Source organism: Lepidothrix coronata, unplaced genomic scaffold, assembly GCF_001604755.1.
Source record: "Lepidothrix coronata isolate B3197 unplaced genomic scaffold, Lepidothrix_coronata-1.0 Scaffold45, whole genome shotgun sequence".
NCBI classification, from domain to species: domain Eukaryota; kingdom Metazoa; phylum Chordata; class Aves; order Passeriformes; family Pipridae; genus Lepidothrix; species Lepidothrix coronata.
Window position 1 is genome coordinate 2,465,977 of NW_016690225.1, and position 23,802 is coordinate 2,489,778.

The 23,802-nt window shown below is 33.2% G+C and overlaps 1 protein-coding gene across 7 annotated transcripts in view; it reads right to left on the reverse strand.

The window, feature by feature from the left end:
• CSMD1 (CUB and Sushi multiple domains 1) overlaps positions 1 to 23,802 on the reverse strand; it is a 1,090,193-nt gene that overhangs the window by 112,749 nt on the left and 953,642 nt on the right. For all 7 annotated transcript variants that reach the window (XM_017814555.1, XM_017814556.1, XM_017814554.1 and 4 more), the window contains 4 exons: positions 22,872 to 22,941; positions 20,596 to 20,712; positions 16,515 to 16,724; positions 6,702 to 6,890 (listed from right to left, as the gene is read on the reverse strand). In XM_017814555.1, coding sequence (XP_017670044.1) covers positions 6,702 to 6,890; positions 16,515 to 16,724; positions 20,596 to 20,712; positions 22,872 to 22,941 — 586 coding nt within the window. The remainder of the gene's footprint in view (positions 1 to 6,701; positions 6,891 to 16,514; positions 16,725 to 20,595; positions 20,713 to 22,871; positions 22,942 to 23,802) is intronic.

Here is a 23,802-nt window from a genome sequence, read left to right on the forward strand (position 1 = left end):
AAAATAGTGGAATTCCTAAGAAATAATTTATCCTGATGTCTTAGATTTCATTTTTTTAAAATCCATCAAAATCTACTGGAAATAATGTTTCTATACAATTTTTGAAACTAAGCACCCAAAAGGGGAACCTTTTGCTTGTATTCACAATTAAGAAACTAATAAGCAAACAAGTCTTGCATCTTTCCACACAACTGAACGTTAACCAAACTGGAACACAATTCTCAAAAAAGAAAAAAAAGGCTAATCTTTCACTACTCCAGAACCGTTATACTTTATTTATGACAGGTTTGAGTCATGTTTAATGGTAATTCACTTTTAAATTTCATGGTAATTATACTTATGACAAGTAAAATGGTCATAGAGGCACGAATTAGTGCACACTTGCTGAATCAAATCTGTAGTCAAGTCAAAGTTATGAAAAGGTTGATTTTATTCAAGAGTAGCAAATATGTAATAAAGTGCTCTCTTTTGACTCAGTTTGGAAGAATTGAGTGATTATGGATGCATGAACGTATCTGAGTAGACATATGGCCATTAGTGCAAATTAATGTGTCTCACTCATTAGAGTGGGATCTTAATCTCCTTTATGTGCACTCAGTCTTGCTCTAGAACTTTTCTCATTAGCTCTTACCATAACGCTTATGTTATTATTGTCAGGGTTCCTATGACTCTCCTTCAGACCCTCTTTATTTCTTTTTCAATTTTCAACAAGTGATGGAAAAGAAAAAAAAAATTAGAAGAAAAAAAAGGAAAAAGTAAAAAGGAGAATGGAAAAGGGAAAAGGGAAAAAGGAAGAAGGAATGAAAAATGCAGAATGATGTCACGTTTCCTGTATGGTTTAAAGCTGCTATACCATTCAGGTAGAAGGGTCATTTGACCAGTTGATGAGTAGACTATTTAGGAGGAATCCTTTTAATAATCAACAGATTTTTAAGACAGGTTAAGGAGTCTTTAACCACTTCACTTTCTTCATCCATATCAGTACTGACTAACATGTATGATGCATTTAGCACATCTTCCTATTTTAGAACATCTGGATGTAATTCTGTGCAATATGCTCTAGGATGACCCTACTTGAGCAGGTGGTTGAACCAGATGACCTGCTGTGGTGCCTCCCAACCGTACCGATTCTGTGATTCTGTGAACAGAATAGCACCTGCTCCTGAACCACGAATCTTTAGTGGCCAACAAAGGAAACAAGCTAAGGAAAATGAAAGATTGGTTCTATCTCTCTGATTCCTGATTGCGTGTGGAGGCCAGGGCATTTGACAATGTCTATCAGCTCTAAGAGCTCTGATGAAAACATGACTCAAGCCTACTTTTTACTGTTCCCTAATCCCCTACATTCATGCCATGGTCACATTGTCTGGTTTCCAAAATCTACTATCTTCTCTTCACAGTACTCCATGTTTACAACTAAGACTGCTTTGACAATTATTCTTACTACACTTCCTGAGATGAATAGACTGACAAGTGGGAAATCCTTTAAGTTCTAGATATAGGATTTTTCTGATTGAAGTTGTATACTTAGATATATTTTGAGTTTATTATATTTTTGTCAGATTTATGAATGTTGTTAATGATTGCATACATTTTTTATTTTCCCCCCATTTTTTTCTAATACTCAACAAAGAATGCAGATTGATTGTATTGCAGTAAAGACAGTCTAGTTCCTCTTGTATGATTGTTAGCCATGACAGATTAATAAATTTTTTCAGAAAAAAAAGTGTAACAGGTGACAAAACTCTAATAGGATAAGGAAAACACCCAGCTGTTACCAGGCTTTCTCCAAAGATCCTTAAAAATCACAGAAGACAGAAAATGAAACAGAAATAACAGGTTATATTTCACACAAGATAAAAATAGCTTTAGTTTGAATAAACAAATAACCCTAAATTGATGAAGTCATTATATTGCACTTTGAATTACAGGCATGAAGAAACACAGATTTTTGAAATGGAAAAGTCTATAATCAAGTTTTCTAAACTTTCAAGTGCTAACGGTAGACCACATGCCGATTTACAAAGGAATGAATACCATACTATGTGTTCCCATGGCCATTCATACTTATTTCCAGATACAGCATTGTGCATGGAAGGACAGTAAATATTTTTAAAGTTCCACCCAAAGGTACCCAAGTGCAGTTAGTCATTTGAGTGACATATGTTATACCAGACAGCTATGGTATTTCATTAGGACAACTTGATTGCACAGGTGTAGTCTTAAAAAGCATGACTATATGACAAAATTCTACTATAATCTCATATGCAGAAATTAATTTAATTTTCTCCCATATACAGATTAAGCTTTTTAATGTATTTCAAATCACCTGATACACAGTGGAGAATATGATTTAGAATGGGGATGGCTTCCAAAAGCATGCAAATCTTTGCTTTCTGCTCAGTCCTCCAGTGCCAGACCACATTTTTGAACCTGTGTTTTCCATATCTCCTCTTGATTCACCTTGTCTATGCTAGCATCTGGTTGATAACTATTTAACTCCTTTTTTGTATGAATTTCCATAAATATGTGTGTGTGTGTGTGTGTACACATATATGTATATGCGTGTGTGTATGTGTGTATATGTATAGGAGAAACTCTTAAGGTCACACAGCGGGTGAAAATTGGCAAGGCAGCTGAGGTGGATGGAATTCCACCTGAAGTCTGGAAGCACGAGGGCCAAGCACTCCATGCTAAATTTCACAAAACTACTGTAGAAGAAATCAAAATCAGGCTAAGGCATCTGTCCCACAAAGCTTAATCTAAGATTAGGAAGAAAGGAAGAGGAAGCATGATTTATATAAAACCAAGAAGTGTTGAATCTTGTGTAGGTTTCCAATGAATCCTAAAAACACTTAGTAAAAAAAATTCTGCATGGAAGCATTTGAACACAAAGTTTCACAAGCTTCCTACTGAAGTGAATGCTGAAGGGTTGCAATGCATGCCAGCAAAGACTCTGGGAAGCTGCTTCTCTTTCTTTGGTTCATGAAAAGAAATTAACCTCTCCACATGTTCCAAAACCAGAGAAATACCGCAAAGCATTTATTTCATTAGGAAAAGGTGAAGCAGCTTATTAAACCTGAAGAAAGTCCATTAATTTCATGACATAAAAGAATCAGAGAGCTTTTTGAGAGGTCAAGATAATAAAAGGGAATGGCTTTTGCTATTGATTCAATGTCTTATCAAGTGAGGAGGCTAGAAGATTATTCCTCAAATGTGAATGACATAATGGCTACCTTTCTTATCCATTCTCTAACTTTAATTTATATATTTTATTCTTCTCATTTCTGATTTACCACTATAGAAAGGATTTCAAAAATATGTGCTGTGAAAGTTAAATATTCCATATTTATTTTGTTAAGACATCAGTAAGATTACATCAAATGTCATCATTTTAATCATAAGGAAATAGTAATAAATAATAAAACATAACAAGAAAAATTACTAACACTAAAACAACATTCAGTGAACCAATATAAAACATAGCAAGTGTGAAAACAATTTTCAAAGATAACAGAGATTATACCTAGATTTCTAAGAACATACACAAAATAATATCTTTCCACTGATAAACATTTCAAAGTGCATCTCAGAAATTATTGTTTGTTAAAATTAATTTTAATTAGTAAAATAAAAGGATATAGGGAGAATATTTATTTGATATCTTAAATGTCTTTATTCAAGGAGTGCAGAACATAGGCCAACCTTAATGGGACAAGAGAAAAAAAATGTTGTCTTATAGTTTTATGTCCTTTAAGGTATTTTCCTTCTCTATTATAATGCAAGATGTTAAGATACATTGTAGCTGACCATCAGAAGACAGCATAATGAGCATTAAAAACCTGTATCATCAATCAGCAAGACTTAGGACTAAATACATTAATATTTTCATTTAGTAAAGTAAATCATGTTCATATCTGATATACAAAGACTGCACAGAAGTTACTTGATTCTCTATCTTCCTCCTGCTCTTAAGATTTATCTTTTTTCCCCACATTTTTTGAAAGTGGCATCATTATTTCCAGACAAGTTAGTCCCTTTGCTTGCTTGATCTTTTGTTTATACCTCTAATTGTTCTTGTCACACTAGTATTGTATTGTATTGTATATGGAACATGCTGACAATATTCTCTCATCAATCTTTACACTTTTATATCATTCTTTAAAGGATATTGTAAAACTTTACTGTATGTTTAACATAAGGAAAAGTACTTCACGTTCATTTATAGTGCAGTTTTAGCATGAATAACTTTGTATTGTCTTCCAAAATATTGATAAAATTGACTCCATAACCCAATTGCCTCTGAATGAAAGTATCTTCATGAAATAGTACCTCCTCATCTTCATTTTTTTAGAACTCAAAATTAATTATATATTAATTCATTCAATAAATGGAAAAATATTTTTAAGTGCTATAATTTCTACTTAAAAAGTCACATGAAGCTGCAGATCAATTTCAGTATAAGGTCTTATGTACCAAAATTGAAGTTTCCAATCCTCCTATTCTTTTACCTTCTAATTCAGGAGGCACTGAAAAACAGCATCCTTGGGGGGTAAAAAAAGCACATAACTGGAATACCTAAGCCCATGTTTTAGGCTGAATGAATTCTCTAAAATAATTACAGAAAATAGCTGTAAGAGTCAACAGAAGGAGATTGGTGGTCTTAGAATATTTCAGAGCAATATAGGCACATAACTTAAAGGGAATGTTACAAAATCTTTTAATTAAAAGATATAGGAGATGATAGTTCACATTTTTAACATAAATATGCCTGTGGTAAAAGTGTTGGAAGAAAGAAACATTAAAAAAAATTAAAAATCCTTATGAGTTATAACCAATCACTTTGAGAAAGATGTAATGCATTATGACATCGTATGTCTCTAAAGAATGCATTGGCTGTACTGTCACAAAGAACTACATTTTCTCATGCCTCTCCAGTCTTTTTCATTTGGGAGGTATGGTTTTATAAGAAATGCCTATAATGCCTATTATAGTATGGACTAATGGAGTTGCACAAGGCTCATAAGATGTTTCACAACACAATTCCAACTATACTTTGCTAAAATAATATAGTTATTTAATAATTGTATTAGTTTATTATGCTTCTCTTTCATTTTATGTATTATTCCCCCTAAAAGAGAAATTAATATTCCAAAATAGGTTTTAAATTATTTTCATGCATTCCTCCTTACCTATATTTTTGCAAAATGTCTTCCAGCTGTACTTATGCAGATTAAAACCCAAGAAGAAATGGAAGATATGGGAACTGAAACCACACCTTGATAATCATTGAACAGTAAATGTACCCACTGATTGGACGGAAGTTACACATTCTCTTACAGCACAGAAATTTTCTAATGCCATTCAACACAGGAAATATCACTTTTAGTACTTTTACCTTCATATACTCATAAATGTAAAAGTGCTAAAGTGCTTGGCAATAAAAATCTCCTTTAATTCAAAAGTAAAAACTCTCAATATTATAATTTGCAATACTTTCAACCTCCTTTATGTATTTACTGTATTAATTTTCTGAGAAGTTTATGGTATTTTTCTTTATTATGGAACTAGAACTTAAATGTTACAGATTCTTGCAATATTGGATTTAAATGACAACATGAAATAATACAAGTGTCCATTCCCAAGTACATGGACAAAACATATGTTCATGCTGCAGAGTAATATAGTTAAGCTTTTCAGGAATAATAAGAAAATAATTTAAAATTATTATTCACAGTATTAAAACACTCATTCTGAAAGCAGGAAATTGCAGTGCCTTAGCAAACCTTTTGACATCTAGTGTAGTTTTTCCTTCTGACAATACTGAGCCCTTGTCTAATAAGAATGCAGAGAAGAACTCAAATTGGAAAACACTGTTAGCCTGTCCCAGTGGAAAATTTCTTTCTAATCTCTAGCAGTCTGTCCTGAAACAGAATGACTGACCCTTCCTCTACAGTTTTTTCATGGCTTATACCTGTAGCTCAGTTAAATCTCTCTTGAATTCCTCACAGGTTTTCTGGTTTGACTAACCTAAGGGCTATCAGGTGTTTTCTGTAGAGAAGCTTCTGTCCCATCTTTCAGCATCAGTGTCAAATATACTGAACATACATTCTGCAATGCAAACCTGTAGCACCATTAGCCTCTTGTTATGATGGAAACCATTTATTTCAATCTATTTTATATGTTTTTAGCTGGTTAATTGTATGTGACACCACTTCTGCTCTACACAATGACTACCTAGTTTTGTCATAACATCCTATATGAATACTTTATCAAAGCTTCTAAAGCTCTAAAAGAATGTCAGAAATTTTGTTTCTGCACTTGTATTTTTTAGATGAAAGTCCAAGTAAAAGCTTAACACCATAAAATGTTATATGTTACATTGTACAGTCCCCCCCCTTGCTCTCAAATCAGAAAAAAAAAACACATTAAGATAATTTCTGGTAGTATCATGAGTCCTTATAATCAATACAACTGACAGATATTAATAGGAACAATAAATCACTGCTGAAGAACATGATTCATAAAATATGTCTGAGTTATAAAAGCACATAACATCTTCCTTTATCTGCTTACATTACATATTAGGATAAAGGCACAGTTCTTCAGCAAAAGCTGCATTATATACACATACACAAACAACTAAACAAAAATCAGAAAGTACTGTGAGTCCTGAAACAAAGGTAGTATTAGAAAGTTACCTTCACATCTGGGAAAATGATAGTTCCAATTTCTGTTGATTCCATGTTGACATGTGAGAACAGACTGACCCCTCAAAACATATCCAGGGTAGCACTCAAATGATACAGACTGACCCACACTGTAATCTGTGTTGACTATATATCCATTCAAAAAAGGAGGAGGATCAGGGCAGTTCTGTAACTCATAAGCTAGAAGAGAACAGAAGTACTTTTTATTGCTTAATGAGCTCTCAACATAGGAAATACACATTAATATAAATTCTGTAATCCATTCAATAATAGGTAAACACTGAAAGGCCAAGCTCCAATAACATAATGATTAGCACACAACAAGAAATAAATCATCCATTGGGATCATACAGAAATATTCTAATACTTGACATAAAAGTCATTAATTCCTTAAATTTTATGAAATACAAGATTTTTACAATACACAGGATTTTTTAATATATATTAAACTATGCGAAAAAGAATCACCTGACCAAAAAAATGAAAAGAATTAATGACTATATAGAAACAGGGCTTCATAAAGGTCTAAAAAAATTACAGATATCTACCAAAGAAAATGTTCCTTATAGATACAGCTCTATAAAAAAAATTGCTTCAGTGATTTATCAAATTTTATGTTTGGTTCTACGTTTTCAAAGACTTCAAAATATTATTCAATGAAACACATTTAATTTATAAAAATCAGTGCGATGAAAATCCTAGAAGTATATACTTATTATTGTCAACTAGATTATTTAAACAAGTCAATTCAGCAAGATTAAACTAAACATATAACTTGGATATGCATAAGTGCTTACTTACAGTGAAGTTTGTACTTAATTGCTTCACTGAAGTACAGCAACTGTCATTAGGTTTTTTAGTCATTGATCATTACAGTCATTCTATGCAATAAAGAGAAGATTTATTTTCATAAAACCTTCTTTTCCCTAACTTTGCCAGTGAATCCAGACTCCAGTGCTTGTAACATTACAAAGTCAAAAGAGATGTGGAGGTACCCCAAATATTCTGAAATCTTCTAATAAATCAGAGTCTCCAAATAACAAAAAAATTAGAAAATAAATTCTAAATTTAAGAATAGAAATTAATTGCTGCTGGAAAAGAAATGTAAAAAGGTTTATTCTACCTAAACTGTGGTTCATTAAATTTTTACGCTAAATCTAGTAATGGCTCATTAATTTTTAATGCTATTATTACTCCAACTCTCATTATTTTTGTAGTACTACTACAGATAATATCATTATTATCAACATTTTTATACAAAATAGAGTACTAGAAAGATTATTTAAGAGTACAGGACATATTAAGACTGACATATTAAACTATATAAAAGTCTATATAACAAATTATATTAGAAATAAAACTGAAGATTATTCTGGAGGGTCAGAGGATCTCACAGATTTTTTTGAAAAGGTGCAGCACTACATTGCCCAATAGTTACAAGAGGAGTGTTTTGGAACGATTACAATAAATACTCTATTTACTACATAAATACAAAAGATTTGTACAATCTTTTGGGGAGATGAATACACATAAAAAGCATCATTCCTTATTGGTTAACTTGTTGCAGTATAGTATTCTTAGCTTATATTTTAAAAATACTAAACACAGTCTCAGAATTTTTAAGAGAGTATTAAAAATTATTTTCAGAAAAAAACCTATCTCACTGATCTACATAAGAAGATAACACAGGAACCACTCAGGTGAGAGAGGAAATCCTGAAAGAGCATCATCTCCTCTCTATCCCTTTAATTTGCACAGTATCCTTTGCAGTCCTTTGGATAGCAAATGAAAAAAAAATAAAGCCTAGCTTTTAAAATTCCAACTACTGTTTATTCAGAGATGCATACGCTTTTTGCCTATTTTAAGTAAGGAAAACAAAACACAGAAACTTTTGGAGGTTGTTCTGGTATTTGTTTTAGTAAGAGTAGAACCTGTGCCTAAAGCAAATCACCATAAATTTGAAGGTCAGTCAGTTAGGGATGAAAGCACTCACACAGAGCATAGTTGTGTGTTTTGTTATTTTAAAAAATAAGATATAAAATGTTAAGATACTCTACATGTGTTTTCTGGTATATATCCTATATATGACTCATAAATTATTGATCAGGTGATCCATCAGACTATGATATCATGATTTACAGGCCACTCAGGGAGATTGTTATATAGCTTTAGTATAAATATGAATTATATTCTTTTCTTTTCTTTTGATATATGCAATAACACCTGATTAAACATAGCAATTAATTATTCAATCATGACTATCAAATATTACCAACAAATCCTTATTGTCATACCTTACAAAAGAAAGCTCTTTTTATGAGTGTCATGCCCAAAGACTTGTTTGGTGCTGAGCTTTAAAAATTGAGATACTATTTCACAGCAGACAAAAACTCTAGTAAGAATCTGAAAAGAAGTCCAATGTAAAGGAAATCTGAGAAAAAGATTTCATTCCAATGCTGGTAGCAGTCAAATACTTGAATTTTAAAATTATCTCATATAGACATTTGTCATTTCTTTGCACAGTATATTTTTCATTGATAAGAAAAGAGTATAAATCACAAAAGAAATGTAATTGATCGCCTGCTATCCTATTTTTATGATTAAAATGTATTTTTCATCTTACATAAATACTAGGGTGACTTATTGGCTTTTCAAGTGCCACATACTTCTGTAACACTTAAACATGGAAACAATTGGTATTAGCACAGAACTGAGCATGCAATTGCTCAAATACTAGGAAAGCTCCCAATTAGCTCACTTAAAACTTTCATTTAGGCTTATTGTACATTCCTCCAGTGTCATGGTGTATATAAGTACATACAATAAAAAAATCCACTTCTCAAAGTAGACTAGTCTAGCATGGGTTGAATTGGAAGGGACCTTTAAGGATGATGTAGTTCCAACCCCTCTTCCATGGGTATGGACACATTTCAGTAGAACAGGTTCCTAAAACCCCCATCCAACCTGTCTTTGAAAACCTGTGAGGATGGGGCATCCACAGCCTTTGCTGTTCCAGTGTCTCACCACCCTCATCTTAAAATATTTCTTCCTTATGTCCAGCCTAAATCTACCTTTTTTTGATTTAAAGCTGTTACCTTTTGTCATTAAAGTCCTTGGTAAAAAGTGTCTCTCCATTCTTCTTACATGACCCTTTTAAGTACTGAAAGGCCACAATAAGGACTCCCTGGAACCTTCCCTTTTCCAGGCTGAGCAACCCCAACTCTCTCAGCCTTTTTCCATTGGGCTCTAGCCCTGTGATTATTTTTGTAGCTCTTCTCTGGACCCACTTTTACAGGGCTGTGCCTTTCCTGTGCTTTTAGCACAAGAGCTGGACACAGTACTCCAGGTGGGGTCTCAAGAGAGTGAAGTAGAAAGATAATCACCTCCCCTGACCTGCTGGCCATGCCTTTTTCTATGAAAGCTCAGGATGCAATTTGCTGCAGCCCAGGATAGGACTTGCAACCTGGAACCTCAGTTTATTGCTATAGGCATCAAAGAACATATCTTTCCAAATGTCATGACTCAGGACTAGGGTCGCGAAACATCACTTAATGAGTTAGAAAATAATTTGCTATGAGCCCCTCAAAAGATCATATTTTATTTTCATTAGTATTCCTTCCTTAGGACATCATCGGAAACCATTTCAGAAATAGAACAAATTTTCAACAATCTCCTTTTCATTCCATGATTCCTATAACTCAGAAGCTCCATCATAATCCTCTGTTTTCTAGATAAATGTTATGAGATTGATCATGTTTAAATCATGTTTTGCATGTCCATGAGTGTGTTTTTGGAAGAAAGGAAGTGAAATTTGAACTTTTTTCTGTATATTTTCTAGAACATGTTGCTCTCTAAACATATGTGACTAGGATTCTTACCTCATATTCAGCTTTATCCTATATTGAAATTCAGAACAGATTGAAATACTCTTAGAGTTCCAATAATAGGAACTAGGATTTTCACAGTAAAAATAACACAAATCAAACATATATTCTGCTTCTCTTGAAGAAGCTCTAGTTCTAAATGGAAAGACGTGGGGAAAAAAGATATTCCAGAAATATTAAAAACTGAGGTAACATTAGTAATATAGACAGGGATTAAACCCCACAAATACATCTTATGAAGCATTAGACTAACTGTATTCTTCTTTGTACTAAATTCCGTTATGAATCCCTCAAAGGCCATGAAAGTTATGTATTTCTTCTGACCTAGTATAACTTGGCTTGCCAATCAAACTTCTGTGACTTTTCTTCTTCCCCTCAGACCCGGTGTACCTAGACTGTCTATATCTCAGATAATGAGATTTGACAGATATGAGAGTCCCAGAATCTCAAGATTACCAGTCAAATGTGATATAGAAATGTTCTGGGTATTTGTGGTTGCTTCCTCTCTTTGCTGCTTTACATAGGTGGCAAAACCACAACACCCCTAATAATGCTTCTGTTTTTTAATTAAACAGGATAATATTTACTTGAACACTAGAAAAAGTGTAATTAAATATTAATATTTAAAAAACCAAGCATTTTTAAAGTCTTTATCATCTTATGAAAAATAAAAATAATATATAATAAAATGTATTCTAACTGCTTCCAGTAGTTCAACAGGCAATCAGTATGAACTTCCTTCTTGCAAAAAGTGAAACAAAAGTTTGCACAACACACAGAAATTCAGTAATCCATCTTGAGCGTTATGGAATACCCACCATTCCCTATGTATTGCAATTGCAAAGCTGAAGGGATAAGAAAACACGAAAATATCAGAACATAAAACAATAAGGACCTGACTGGCAATGGTACTCAGAGCTGTAATTTCCCTAGGGTTCTGCTAAGGAGACAAAGCTTTTTACTGCATTAAGAAATACACAGTACCTGTATAACCTTAGGTTATATATTCAAATCCTGTACTTAAGGAGCAGCACTAGCTCCCTGAAAGCATGGGTAGAAAATATTTTACTGTTCTCAGTGTACATACACTTTTCTTCCTCCAGAAAATAGTGTGCTCACAGTAAAATCCCAGGCTATATTAAGCCTCAATCTCTTAAGCATTTTTCTGTCTTCAGAAAATCAGTAGAAAAATGTGAAATAGCATTATTAATTCCATCATTCACTCTACAATATTAATATTCTTTGCTTTCCCTTGAGATGAGTGGTTATCAAAAAGACTTATCCTTCATAAAATGCTAAGATCTCTAGCAAACTTCATTTTTTTTAATAAAATGCAAGTTTTATTGAATAAGCATAGTCATCACCAACGTCCCTTTATTTTTAGATTGCTATGTATAAAAAAGGCATCTACCTGGCAGAAAAAGTCTGCTACCTTAATACCATTACTTATTGTACTCTAGTTAGTAGAAATGGCAATATTTTTAACATATGAAAAATAGTCCCTAATTTAATCCTAAATCCTTTTTAATGTAAATTTAGGTACATTTTAAAAAATCAGATTAAGATTAAGTTATGCAATTTTATGGGCACTTCCTAATATGCAACACATTCACTAAGACAGCTAGAATGGGTTTGGGAAATGTGACTGCAACTATGGATTCTTTTTGATGACTCCTCTTTTTTTTAAGGGTAAATTAAATTAAGTTCTCTATTAGAAAAACAGTGGGTTTTTTTCCCAATTATAGTATATAAGGACATCCTAAAATGGGATAAAGTAGAAGAAGTCTGAGAAAACATCTACTTGTATGTCAGGTGCTCAGCTCCAACTGCTTTGCTTTACAAATTCCTTTCTATAGAAATGGTGAAAGTGACGGTGTGAGCACCAATTGGACTAAAAATATATTCTTAGCTTTATATATATGGCATGCTTCCTTTTGCCCATATGAAAATTTTGAATGTGACACCTATGCCAAGGTCTCATATTTTATCTCCCTCCCTCATCTATATCTCATAAATAACAATTAGGGAAGATACTGCATATTAAAATGAGTTGTGATGATGAATATTCTGACTGGGTAGCCAGCAAGTCAAACTGAATTGATACCTATAGAGTAATGCTCAGTCTTTCCTCTCAATAAGGGCATTATTTCAGGACTGTGAAATTTGACTAAAACTGGCCAATGGTTTCAAAATTGCATAACAAAGGTATACTAAGAGGCATGACAGCCTGACAGTAAAACAGTGCTAAGTTCCTTCATCCAAACAAAACAGGCTAACCCTTACATGACATTTCGGTTACTGAAAGCAAAACAACATTTCTAACAGGGAATAAATGAGAAGGAAAAGAGAAACAGTAGTTTCTCTTCACAGGAGTAGTGAAGAATTATTTTTAAAATCAAATTTCAGCAATGGTGGACAAACTAAGAGGGAGAGAGTAAAACTGAGAAGTATAATATTAAAAAGAGTAGGAAAATTCAGATATAATCTCGAGATAATTTTGAAAAAAGATTCCTAAGTATTGAGGGCAACAGATGTGGGAAATGAAAAGTCAGCCATCAGAAACAACATATATTTTGTATGATGAAAAATAAAGCAGTCACCAAAATTGTAACTGTAAACCACTGGCATTTTCTTTCAGAGCCCATCAGAAGAATGGTGAATACACTGAAATATAACACTTTCAGAAGTTCACAGATTATGAATATTTTGAACTGAGTGTACGATTTCCTAGATGTTCTAAATTATCCTGAACAACTTACTTGTGCTCAATAATATGAAGCTATAAAATATGATAATCATAGAAAGAATTGCTAAATCTTCACAATAGAAATGACTAGTGCAATCTGGGATCTCAGGAGAAACAGAGAAAGTTTCTGCTCTGTGAGGAAAAATAAACATACTCAAGATAATTCATTTTTAAAGAACAAAAGTCCAAAATCTGTTTGTAGAACGCAGAAAAAGTAGACAGAAGAGGAAATATAAGTCAATTAGAAGTTCAATAGAGTGAGCTTAGTTGGTAGACCCTAATCACTTAAAAGTCAAACACAACAGTGTTACCAACTTTCCATATTAGATAAAAAAATCAATAAATCATAAGTACCTTTTAAAATAATTGTTTTTTTCCCCAGCACCTTTTGTTTAAGCAGATTATGCTGTGTGGGTTTTTTTCAATTTTAAAACTATAATTTTTTTAATACATATGCTAAAATACTGTTCTTCAAAGCAGCATTCAGGAATGAGTCACCCCAGAGTCTCCTTATAAGTGAGAAGTATTACATAAAAATGAACTGCATGAGTTGCCTTTACTGGAGAAATTGCTTTGCTTCTCATTAGCAGGAAAAATAAAACTGGATGAATGTATATGCATTTGGTAAATCAAACACACTCATAACTACACTTTTTGTGAAACAAGGATATAAATACTAGTTGTATTTTTTATTTGAAATTAGATGACAAGTGTCAGTTAATTTAACTATATCTCTTTCTTGGTTCTGATTTTTCTATCTACAATTATATCTATTAGACTATAAACTAAACTGTGAAAGTTCTTATCAAATTATTACTATTTTTGAGAATTTAACTATGTTTCTGGATTCTTTCTATAATTATTTGGAAAATACTACTTCAAGTTTCTGAATTTCTATAAATAAAACTTCTTTTTTGACATTTTTTGTTATTCTGATAATGCTACTACACAGTCTTCATCAGTTAAAAATATTTTATTTTAACGCCCATCTAATGAAAATTTTTAATATTTCTTAATAAATTGTCCTGGTTTTAAATGAATTGCTTTTCCTATATTTAAATAACAGGATAAAATTTTACAGTGTCAATGAGATAGTCATGATAACACTTCTGTTCACAGCAGACAGGTTTCAAGTGGGAGAAGCAGAAAGCGAGTTATCTAAAAAGCAACAATACAAGAGGTGGTTAGAATGAACAAAAAAATAGCAGTCTCTATTGTGTGGTGTCCTCTTCATCACACTCTTATTTCTAACTAGACAAAATAGTCCTACTGGACAAAGTGAGAAAGGAAAGAATAGAAGAAAAGTGTAATAAACTATGCACCTGTTGAGCAAGCTACAGCATTGCTTCTAGAACAGGTTATGCAGTCTACAAACAACATAAGACTTAACTATTCGATTCAGGACAGAAAATGCTGTTACTCTGGAGTTATTCACGTGTAGCTGAGATTATAAAGACTCAATGCCTTTAAGGAACGGCTTGTTAAAGTAAGGAAAAAGACACTAATTAGAAGCAGAACAAAGGGCACTGGAGATTACATCAAAATCATCCTACATGGCTTTGTATTTTATTTATTTGTCAGTTCTGTAACTTGCCAATCCCAATTAAGTTTGACTGCTCAGAATGAAACTCATACTAGCTGAGTTTGATGTGAAAGTACTCCCTACTTCTAAGACTATGTGACAGAACAAAACTCCACAGACAGTAGAGAGATATGACTCCTTCGTGGGCATGCTTTACGAGTATTACCCTAATACAGGTGCTCGGAATATTCCTCTCTATCCACTGATTTCACAGATACGATCTAACTATAATAGTATGTATGTGTATGTATATAAACAAATACTGTACTGCTCCTGGATATGATAGAGGTTTTTGTCTTCACAACAGCTCATATGGTGCTGTGTTTTAGATTTGTGGCCAAAACAATACTGATAACACACTAGTGTTCTGGCTTTTGCTGAAAAAATCAAGGCCACCTTTGTTTCCCACTCTGCTTTGCCAGTGAATAGATTGGGACTGTACATACTGGGACAGGACACAACCAGGGAGACGGCCTGAATTAAACAAAGAGATATTCCATGTCATATAAAATCATGTACAGCAACAAAAGGGAAAAGAGAGGGGTCAGGGACATTCATAATCTTTGTCTGGGCATCAGTCTGCCTGAGGGAGGTGGTGAGTGATTGTCTTTGCATAACTTTTTTTTGTTTTCTTTCTCTCTTCTTCCCCTTATCCTTCACTTATTAAACAATGCTTTTTATCTTGCCTCCTAAGCAGAAAGCTATTACTATTCTTTTCCTCTTCTCCCATCCCATTATGGGTGGGAGGGAAGTGAACAAGTAGTTGTGTAGCGCTTAACTGCCCATTGGTATTAATCCACAAGACATAACCAAATTATCTAAATTAAGATTGTAGAATAAGGGTGCATGAACCTCCTTCTGCAGTTAGATGAGAATTCAACCAGCAATTCCATTTTGTTAAACTGTACAGATCCTGCCATGGGGCTCAACAGTTGTCAGTAAGGCTCTTTTAACAGTTTAAAAATGTACACAAAATAATGATTTTTTTATTGTCACTAATGGGGAAACAAACAAACAAGGAAACAATGAAGATCAAGAAAAAACCAACAGTAGAAGACCACAAAAAGTTCACACTTTCAAGTACTGATTATATGTATTTGAAAATAGATATAGAATGTGTGTTATCTGGTGTCTTTTCATTTCCCTCTATTTTTCACATAAGTCTAGACTGCAAATAAATAACATAGGAATTATAAAAGTTTTCATCTGAATATTTAAAATAATTTTTATTGTATTTTGAAATACTCATCCATTACATTAAATATAACAAGGTTTTATAAATGGGAAAATAAGATAGTGAATAGTAGTAGTATTTTTCAGTAATAGTATACCTTAATGGAATGGAAAGAGGTATCAGCTATGTGACCTTTGGCAAATAATATCACCCTGTTCTCAAATTTTTACATCAATGAAACAAAGATTCAAACTCAATAAAATTCCAGTTTTAAAAATTCCTATGAATTAAACAATCCACAGGTTTAAAAATGTTATATAGTATATGCCAAATACATATTTTAAAATAATAATAAAAACAATTACAATTTTATTTTTCCTTTCTAACCATAAACATAATTGTGCTAGTTTTTACTTACCTTGGTATGTTAACTTAAATCCTTGCCTGTTTTCTGAGTGATCACTGTAAAAATGGACAAGTGTTTCATGAGTAGTACTTAGCAAGGGTGATGGGAGTTCAATTCCACTAAACTGGCCAATCATAGAACTGGTGTGGTGAGGCCCATTCTGGATTTCAAGAAAATCATGATTTGCTTCAGTAGAGAAATTCAGAAACTGAATGTGTGCACCTGCAGCATTGAGAAAGAAAGGAAAATTAGAGTTTTTATAATTCATGTTGCTTAATATTACAGCATGTAAATAAAAAAAAAATCATAATAATTGTTATAGGCACTATGTTTGTATTTTAGTCACTATTTAAAGTGAGATGCTTAGGTTACTGAAATAGCTGCCAAGTTTTACAAGAGTTACCAATTTTTTGGTTACGAATAAATATCATAACCACACCTTAAAGGACCAATGAAAGGAAGTCAGATAGTCAGCACCAGGGATTTGTCAGATTCCTAAACCAGTCAACAGAAACACTCTGGGAGGGGAACATCACAAATCCTACTGTGTCATGGTGTGGTCAGGACTCTGCCACAAGAACATCTCCCTGTACCTGGGCCAGGCCTCTCATAGAGGCTCAGGGTCAGCTCAGCACCCAGGAAGGTTACTAACAGAATGACCTTTCAGAGGCAGAAGTTTACCTACCTAGTTTCAACTATCTACTCTACCCTTGTTTTCCTGACCCAAGTCATCTATATTTGTCTCCTTTTCCCTTCAGGTTGGGCCAGTGTATCTTTAGAGCCATTTCACTCTCTATGCAGTCCTATAAGATGCACTAAACTCCAGACTGGCAACAGGTACTTACTCTGGAGAGTTTACCACAAACCCTCTCTGGGAGTCAGGTGGTTGACCTTTTAGCATTTCAAAAATGCTGAACAGTTGGAAGTATAAGCATAATCTCATGGGAAGAGCTGTTTTGAAGTACTGGCACTACTTCATATGGACTAAAGCTTCTCAAACTATGTGTATGGGTAATATTAAAAGAGGAATGGGGGATGAACCCCTGGTTTGGAAGCCAAATAGCACTAAGTAGCTTGTAACTGCACTGTTTGGGCCTAACCTTGCTCTGGTAGACTCTGAAGAACCAGCTGTAATGGAATAAAACGGAATTACTGAATGAGCCAACAAAGTAGCATGAAATATTTAATGCCTTAAGTCTTCTTGACAGTCTTACTTAGCAGTAGAGACATATTCACTCCAGGAGAGAACCTTATAGATTAATCACCAGGGTAATTCACTCAGTCTTGTTTATAGCTCATTTCTTTGCCTCTGTGGTTTGAGACTGAATCAATTGTATAAAAAAGGATTTTTTTTTTTCAGGAAAAACTAAATAAGCTACCAAATAAACTTGTTTTTATAGAACACTTTTAAGAATATGCAATATTTAGCTCTAGTACTTTCTCTGACCTATGCAGAGTGGGAAATATCAAAACAAGTATTTCAGCTGCTGAATAAGAAAATTTAATCCAATGTTGTCAATAGAGATGTACATACAGAACGTATCAAAGTCTTAATACCAGACATCTCTTATATGTCTGATATGGTTAGTCTGACTTGAGTGAAGGCACAATTTTACAATGCTCTCAGGATTTGAGTTGAGGTAGGACAACAAGCAGCCTGGAAACATCTTGACTTCAGCATCAGAATTCAGTGATTCCCAACAGAGACTGGATGTCAGCAGCATAGAAATTATAAAGAATTGAACAGCCACAAAATATTATATTTAAGTTGCTAAAGTGACAAGCAGATAATCAAATTTGGCATATTTATATAGACCCCAAATCATAGTTTAAGTATTTAAATAAAAGCAATCTGCTTTTATGAAACAGTCTCTGATGAGCTGTGGAAAACCTTTAACACTGAATCATTCCAATTTCATTTCTGAGAAGGAATTTCTATGTCTAGTTGTATACAGTCAGTATAGAAAAGCTTTGTGTTTTAGAAGTAAAAAAAGTAGATTTAGCAGTAATTAAAAAGAATAAAAATAAACTACTTAAAATAGCCAAATTTTAAACATGAACATACTTTTTTCCTAAAGGTTTTTCAAACATGCTAATTTCAATTAGAGAACACACTGTATGTGTCCCTCAAGCCTTAACTCCAAGTTTATACAATTTTCAAATGTCAATTTGATATGTAAAAGTAAAATTTTTCTACACCAAATAATTTCTTACATAAAATTACACAAAATAAAACTGATAGCTACAGAAAATAATTCATTATCTGGTCAAGCTATAATTATATTTGTTTCTGCTCTAATTGCAACAGCACTTTCTCTCTGACTCGAATATACTCTGGATAATGAGAATTACAAGCTGAACTATCTTTTTTTACAAATTTTAATCAATTAACAACTACCTGAAATCTTTTCAAAATCTCCAAAACTCACCTGAAATGATGTATTTTCTATTAAAATATTTGGATTTGACTGTCTTCTTTTGCATGATTGATATATTTTATGTAATGAAGAGAGCACTACACTTTGGGACACACTTAGCTTTGACAGTTTTATAGTTGGATTTTAAGTACACAATTATTTTGATACAATAGAATGTCTGTACATAAACAGCTCTTAAATACACAAGCTTATACTTGTAACAAAAATAATATCCAAGATTTTCAGAGAAAGTAGTTTGTAAAAGATCGCATGAATCACAATTTGTAAACCTGATGTAAAGATATTAACTATGGATAATTGACCAAGAGTTTGTGAAAAATATCCCAGTAGGAACTTTATGGTAAAAAGTGTCCTTTGGCGTACTGCAATTGGAGAAGGCAATGATAGATTAATTCTATGAACACCTTGTACCCGTTAAATCCCTTGCCAAACAAAACCATTGTCTTTCTATTTATAGGATTACCACTACTAGAGACTTTTGGAGAAATGAAAGTAATAATAACAGAACACAATACACTCTTGTGCAATTAATTCATGAAATATTTTCTACATGGAAAAGCTTAAAGAAAAAGAGCAACTCTGAGAAATATGAAGAACTATTTTTCAAAGTCAGTATTGTAGTAATGTGGTTAGATGACAGGCTTCAGAACAGTTGCTTAGCATTTATATGTTCTGCAGATGTATCTGTAGAATGCCCAAACTAGCAAGGAATGTTCTGTCTGTGGTTCTTCTAAGGCTATAAGGATGCCTAAGGCTACTAAGGTTATCCATAACTATGATGGGTCAGTTTTACCAGGTATGCACTGGTAAAGGGATCTGTTCTAAATAGCAGAACAGTATTTCTACAAATTAACTGGGTAAAATACTATGTAGGTAGTACATTTCACTACAAAAATCCCTCATATGAATGCAAATGGAGAATATGGAAAATGAACTAATTTCCTGAGATAAGAATAGTGAATATAATAGTGAGTTTTTAAAATGAATTTTCTTATTTGAGCACTGGCATTGAATTCACATAAAGTTTCACAGCAAGAAAACTTATTCCTCTTTTATTTCCGGTAATAATAGAAGATTGTGTTTTAATACATGAACTTATACATTCCTTATTATCCATAATTGCCTTCTCAACATAATTATTACTTATTTGTGAAGATATTTTCTGTATGACAATAGTTTTAGTGTAAACCTAGAAAGTTTCTAAGTTGGCAACTGCAACTTAGGATTTGAAATACAATTTGAGAATGCTTTTAACCAAATTCATAGTGCTAGAATTGAGGTTTTTTCCATTTTTATAGAACATTAAAATACTGTTAAAAAGTCATTTAGAGAAAAATGAAAGGACATTAAACAAAAGATCATTAGTTAATTTAGAAGCTACATTGTTTGTTTTATCTGATATATCTTCATGTCACACGTTTCATTTGCTTTGACATCAGTTTCCAAGACACAAGGAGTTAATATGAAGGTGCTTTGACAAAGATATATTTTTAAATTGCCAACCATTTTCAAATTAAAAGATAGTGAGTCATTATGCTAGGGGATCACAGTACATTCCCTGGATAAAATCTACTGCATACCAGAAATCAGAATACTCATATATATTTTAATCTGATGATTACAAATAATTGATCATCTAATGTAAGTTTACTTACCATATCCAATAGGCAATAAAATTTTCCATGTACAATCTAAGTTACTAGGGTAATTTCCAGGAAAACCTGGGCTTAGGATCACACCACCCATGTTTGTCAGTGTTCCACCACACTTAGCTATTAAAAATAAAAAGAAAGTCACTGTATCTTTTAATAATATTACTTCTTAATATTTGACATATGCTTAATTTAAAAAATGGATTTCCCATTTTATCCCCATGACCCCCAAGCAGTGAAATTTATCACAAACAAAACATTCCTCATGAAGGAGAAAAAAAAAAAAAATTGATTTAGAGCAAAATGTTTATTTAATGCCATCCGTTATTTAACTACAATTGTATAGTTGCACACATAGACCAGGTAACCCATTTTCTCAGCTTGAAAATTATGGTTAAAAATGTCTGGTGCTATGTTGAGATATGCTTTACAATCAGAGCAACAAATTTGGAATTAAACTGACTTATGATGTAGAAGCAGATCTATTAGTCAACATAGCTAAAACCACACTTGAATTTAAAAACAAGCAAAAAAAAAAACCCTAACACTGTTTTTTACTGTAATTCAGAAAGAGGATAGGCTAGTTGCGTAACAGAATTATTCTTTACTTTTTATCAGTATACTTTGATTCAGCAAATTCATATGTTTGGAAATTGAAAACCCATTTGGATTTTTTCGGATGACATAAAACTAAGGTATAAATATGTGAAGCAACTTGCAAACAAATGCCTGATTTACACCTTTGCTAGGATTGTAATATGAATGAAGGGTAACTTCAAGAAATCAAATTAAAATATTGTAATTTATATTTATTATTTGAGGAATCATTACTTTAAAGCCTGTGAGCCTTCATGCCAGGTATTACATTGATACATGATCTTATAACACAACTGTGATGCTGTGACACTGCTGTAATAACTGTACTGAAAAATTAAAATAATCTACTGATTACATGACACCAAAAAATTGAATCAAAATAGGAAGAACTCCTCTAAAAAGCTGAGATATCAGTCTCAAACTTCTCAAATATCTCTAAGTCCTTTCAATGTTAAATATCTTGCTTAGTGAAAAGAATAGATTTTGGTTTGCATTCTGTAGAAATCAACATTTTAAGGGCTGGAGGCAGGAGAAGGGGGGATAATGTTTTAAGGGTTTGTTAGTATTCTTAGGGGTATTTTAGCTTGGAGGATAGCACAGTTTCATAATTCAATAAAGACACTGTTTGCAAATACGAACTATAATATACCAGCTGAAACAGAAGATTACCACAAAAAGAAAACAAACAACAAATCTGCCCAAACACCAAAACACACCATCATGAATAAATTTTCCATGTCTAAAACTGATTTGAAGGACTTACACTGCTTTCATATTAATCAGAAGTGACTGCTTCTGTAGAAGCTGACAATACAAAATAATATATAGGCTCAACTTGACAAGGAGTCTTTAAAACCATTTCCCATTAATATTGCTCTATATCATTCCATCTTTAAAATTCCTCTTAGATATGAGGCTCATAGGAACAGCTTTTTGCTGACTGGTTATTAGAATTAAAAGCATTCACTGAATGTATTTCAAAGCTGAAGTGACAGAACATTGTGATGGACTTCTGCTTCTCACCCTTCAATTCCTGCTTTTTCTTGAAATAAGCATGCCAGAAGACAGTAGAGTCTTGACTCTCGTAAATTTTGTCTAACCAAGAAAGAATACTGCAGAAGATTATTTTCTACACAGATCTGTTAGGGTAAGGTGTTAATGTCCTTAAAAAAAATTAGCTTTACTTTTTAACTCAGCATGATTTAACAGCTTTCTTAGATGAAAAGAGACAGCCTTTTCTGGCTCCCTAAAACTCCTTTTCATTCCACCACTGCTGAAAGCTTGGCTTCAGAGCTGCTCTCCACTGCCTGCTTCTTTGGGAAATCTCCTGGGTGCCCTGCATGACCTGCCTTGTACCTGAAAAGGTTCTCCAAGCAGAGCACGCTGCAAAGGAACGTGTTAGTTTCCTCTCTTTTATGAAGAAGATCCAGCCTGATTCAAAGCAGGGTATTGAGGACAAGTTAAACAATGGGTTTCCTCCTTTGCCCATGGTATTTTTTTAAGTGGCATATACACTATATATAAAGAAAAAATTATCTCTTTTTTTTTCCTGTATTTCATGGATACAAATGGAAACTCAAAAATGTTTTGAACAAAACAGAATTAAGTTGAGGAACAACAGGCATGACAAAGCCAGGAGTTTCTTTCTGGTCAGAACAGTGAAAACAAGTAAGGATCCATACCAATGCAGAGAGGAGATGGATAGTTCCATCGTCGAACTGTTCCTGGCATACAAGAAATATGAGAACGGCCCTGTTTGGAAAGGGCAAAATATTAGATTACAGATACTCATAACGGGACTTTCCTGGAAGGCAGAGCTACAGAGGACCTCTTGGATAATCTAATCAGTGTCTTTTCTTATGTCAGCCAACTACATTACAATTACTTGAATGAATTTCTGAAACACTATTTTCAAATACTTCAGTTTTTATGTTCTTATTTTTCTAATGGATAAATGTTCTAAAACACTCTTCCTCTGCTAACTTGAAAACGCCTTCACATTTTTCACTGAATAAAAGTATGGTTATAAAACAAAAGCAGCTAACTACACGCATTAATATAGTCAAGTTAGTTCACTCCCTATTTTAATTCTAGTGTATTCCATCCACAGTGGAAGCACAGGGGTTGATTTTTAAGCTGCAGTCTGGAATGAATCGCTCTGAGTGAGCAGTACAGACACAGAGAGGAATTTATTCTACATCTACTTGCTATAGATGGTATGGATGTGGACCATACCAAGACAGTCATCAACAAATTACCAGCAGGCCTTGACCTCTCACATGGCCTCCCATCGTGACCCACTGCGTACGTGCAATACCTTGGCATTCAGCTGTACAAGTGTCTCTTTATTTAGCTGTCATGTTTAATTTACTCTGCCTATTTTTAAGAAAAATCCCAAGAACCAAGCAGAAGCATGTGGCAGCTGGAAGTGAAATACAACACGGCTGTAACCTGCAAAGTCTAATCCAACATACTTCAGGGTGGCCGCCTAGGACCAGCTGCAAACTGCTCCCAGCTTGGTTTGCTCTGGTAACAGTTCAAACTGAAAACTTAACAGTAGCACAAACAAAGTCTTTTTTTTGTCAGTTTGAACTTGGTTATGCATTCTGCTGT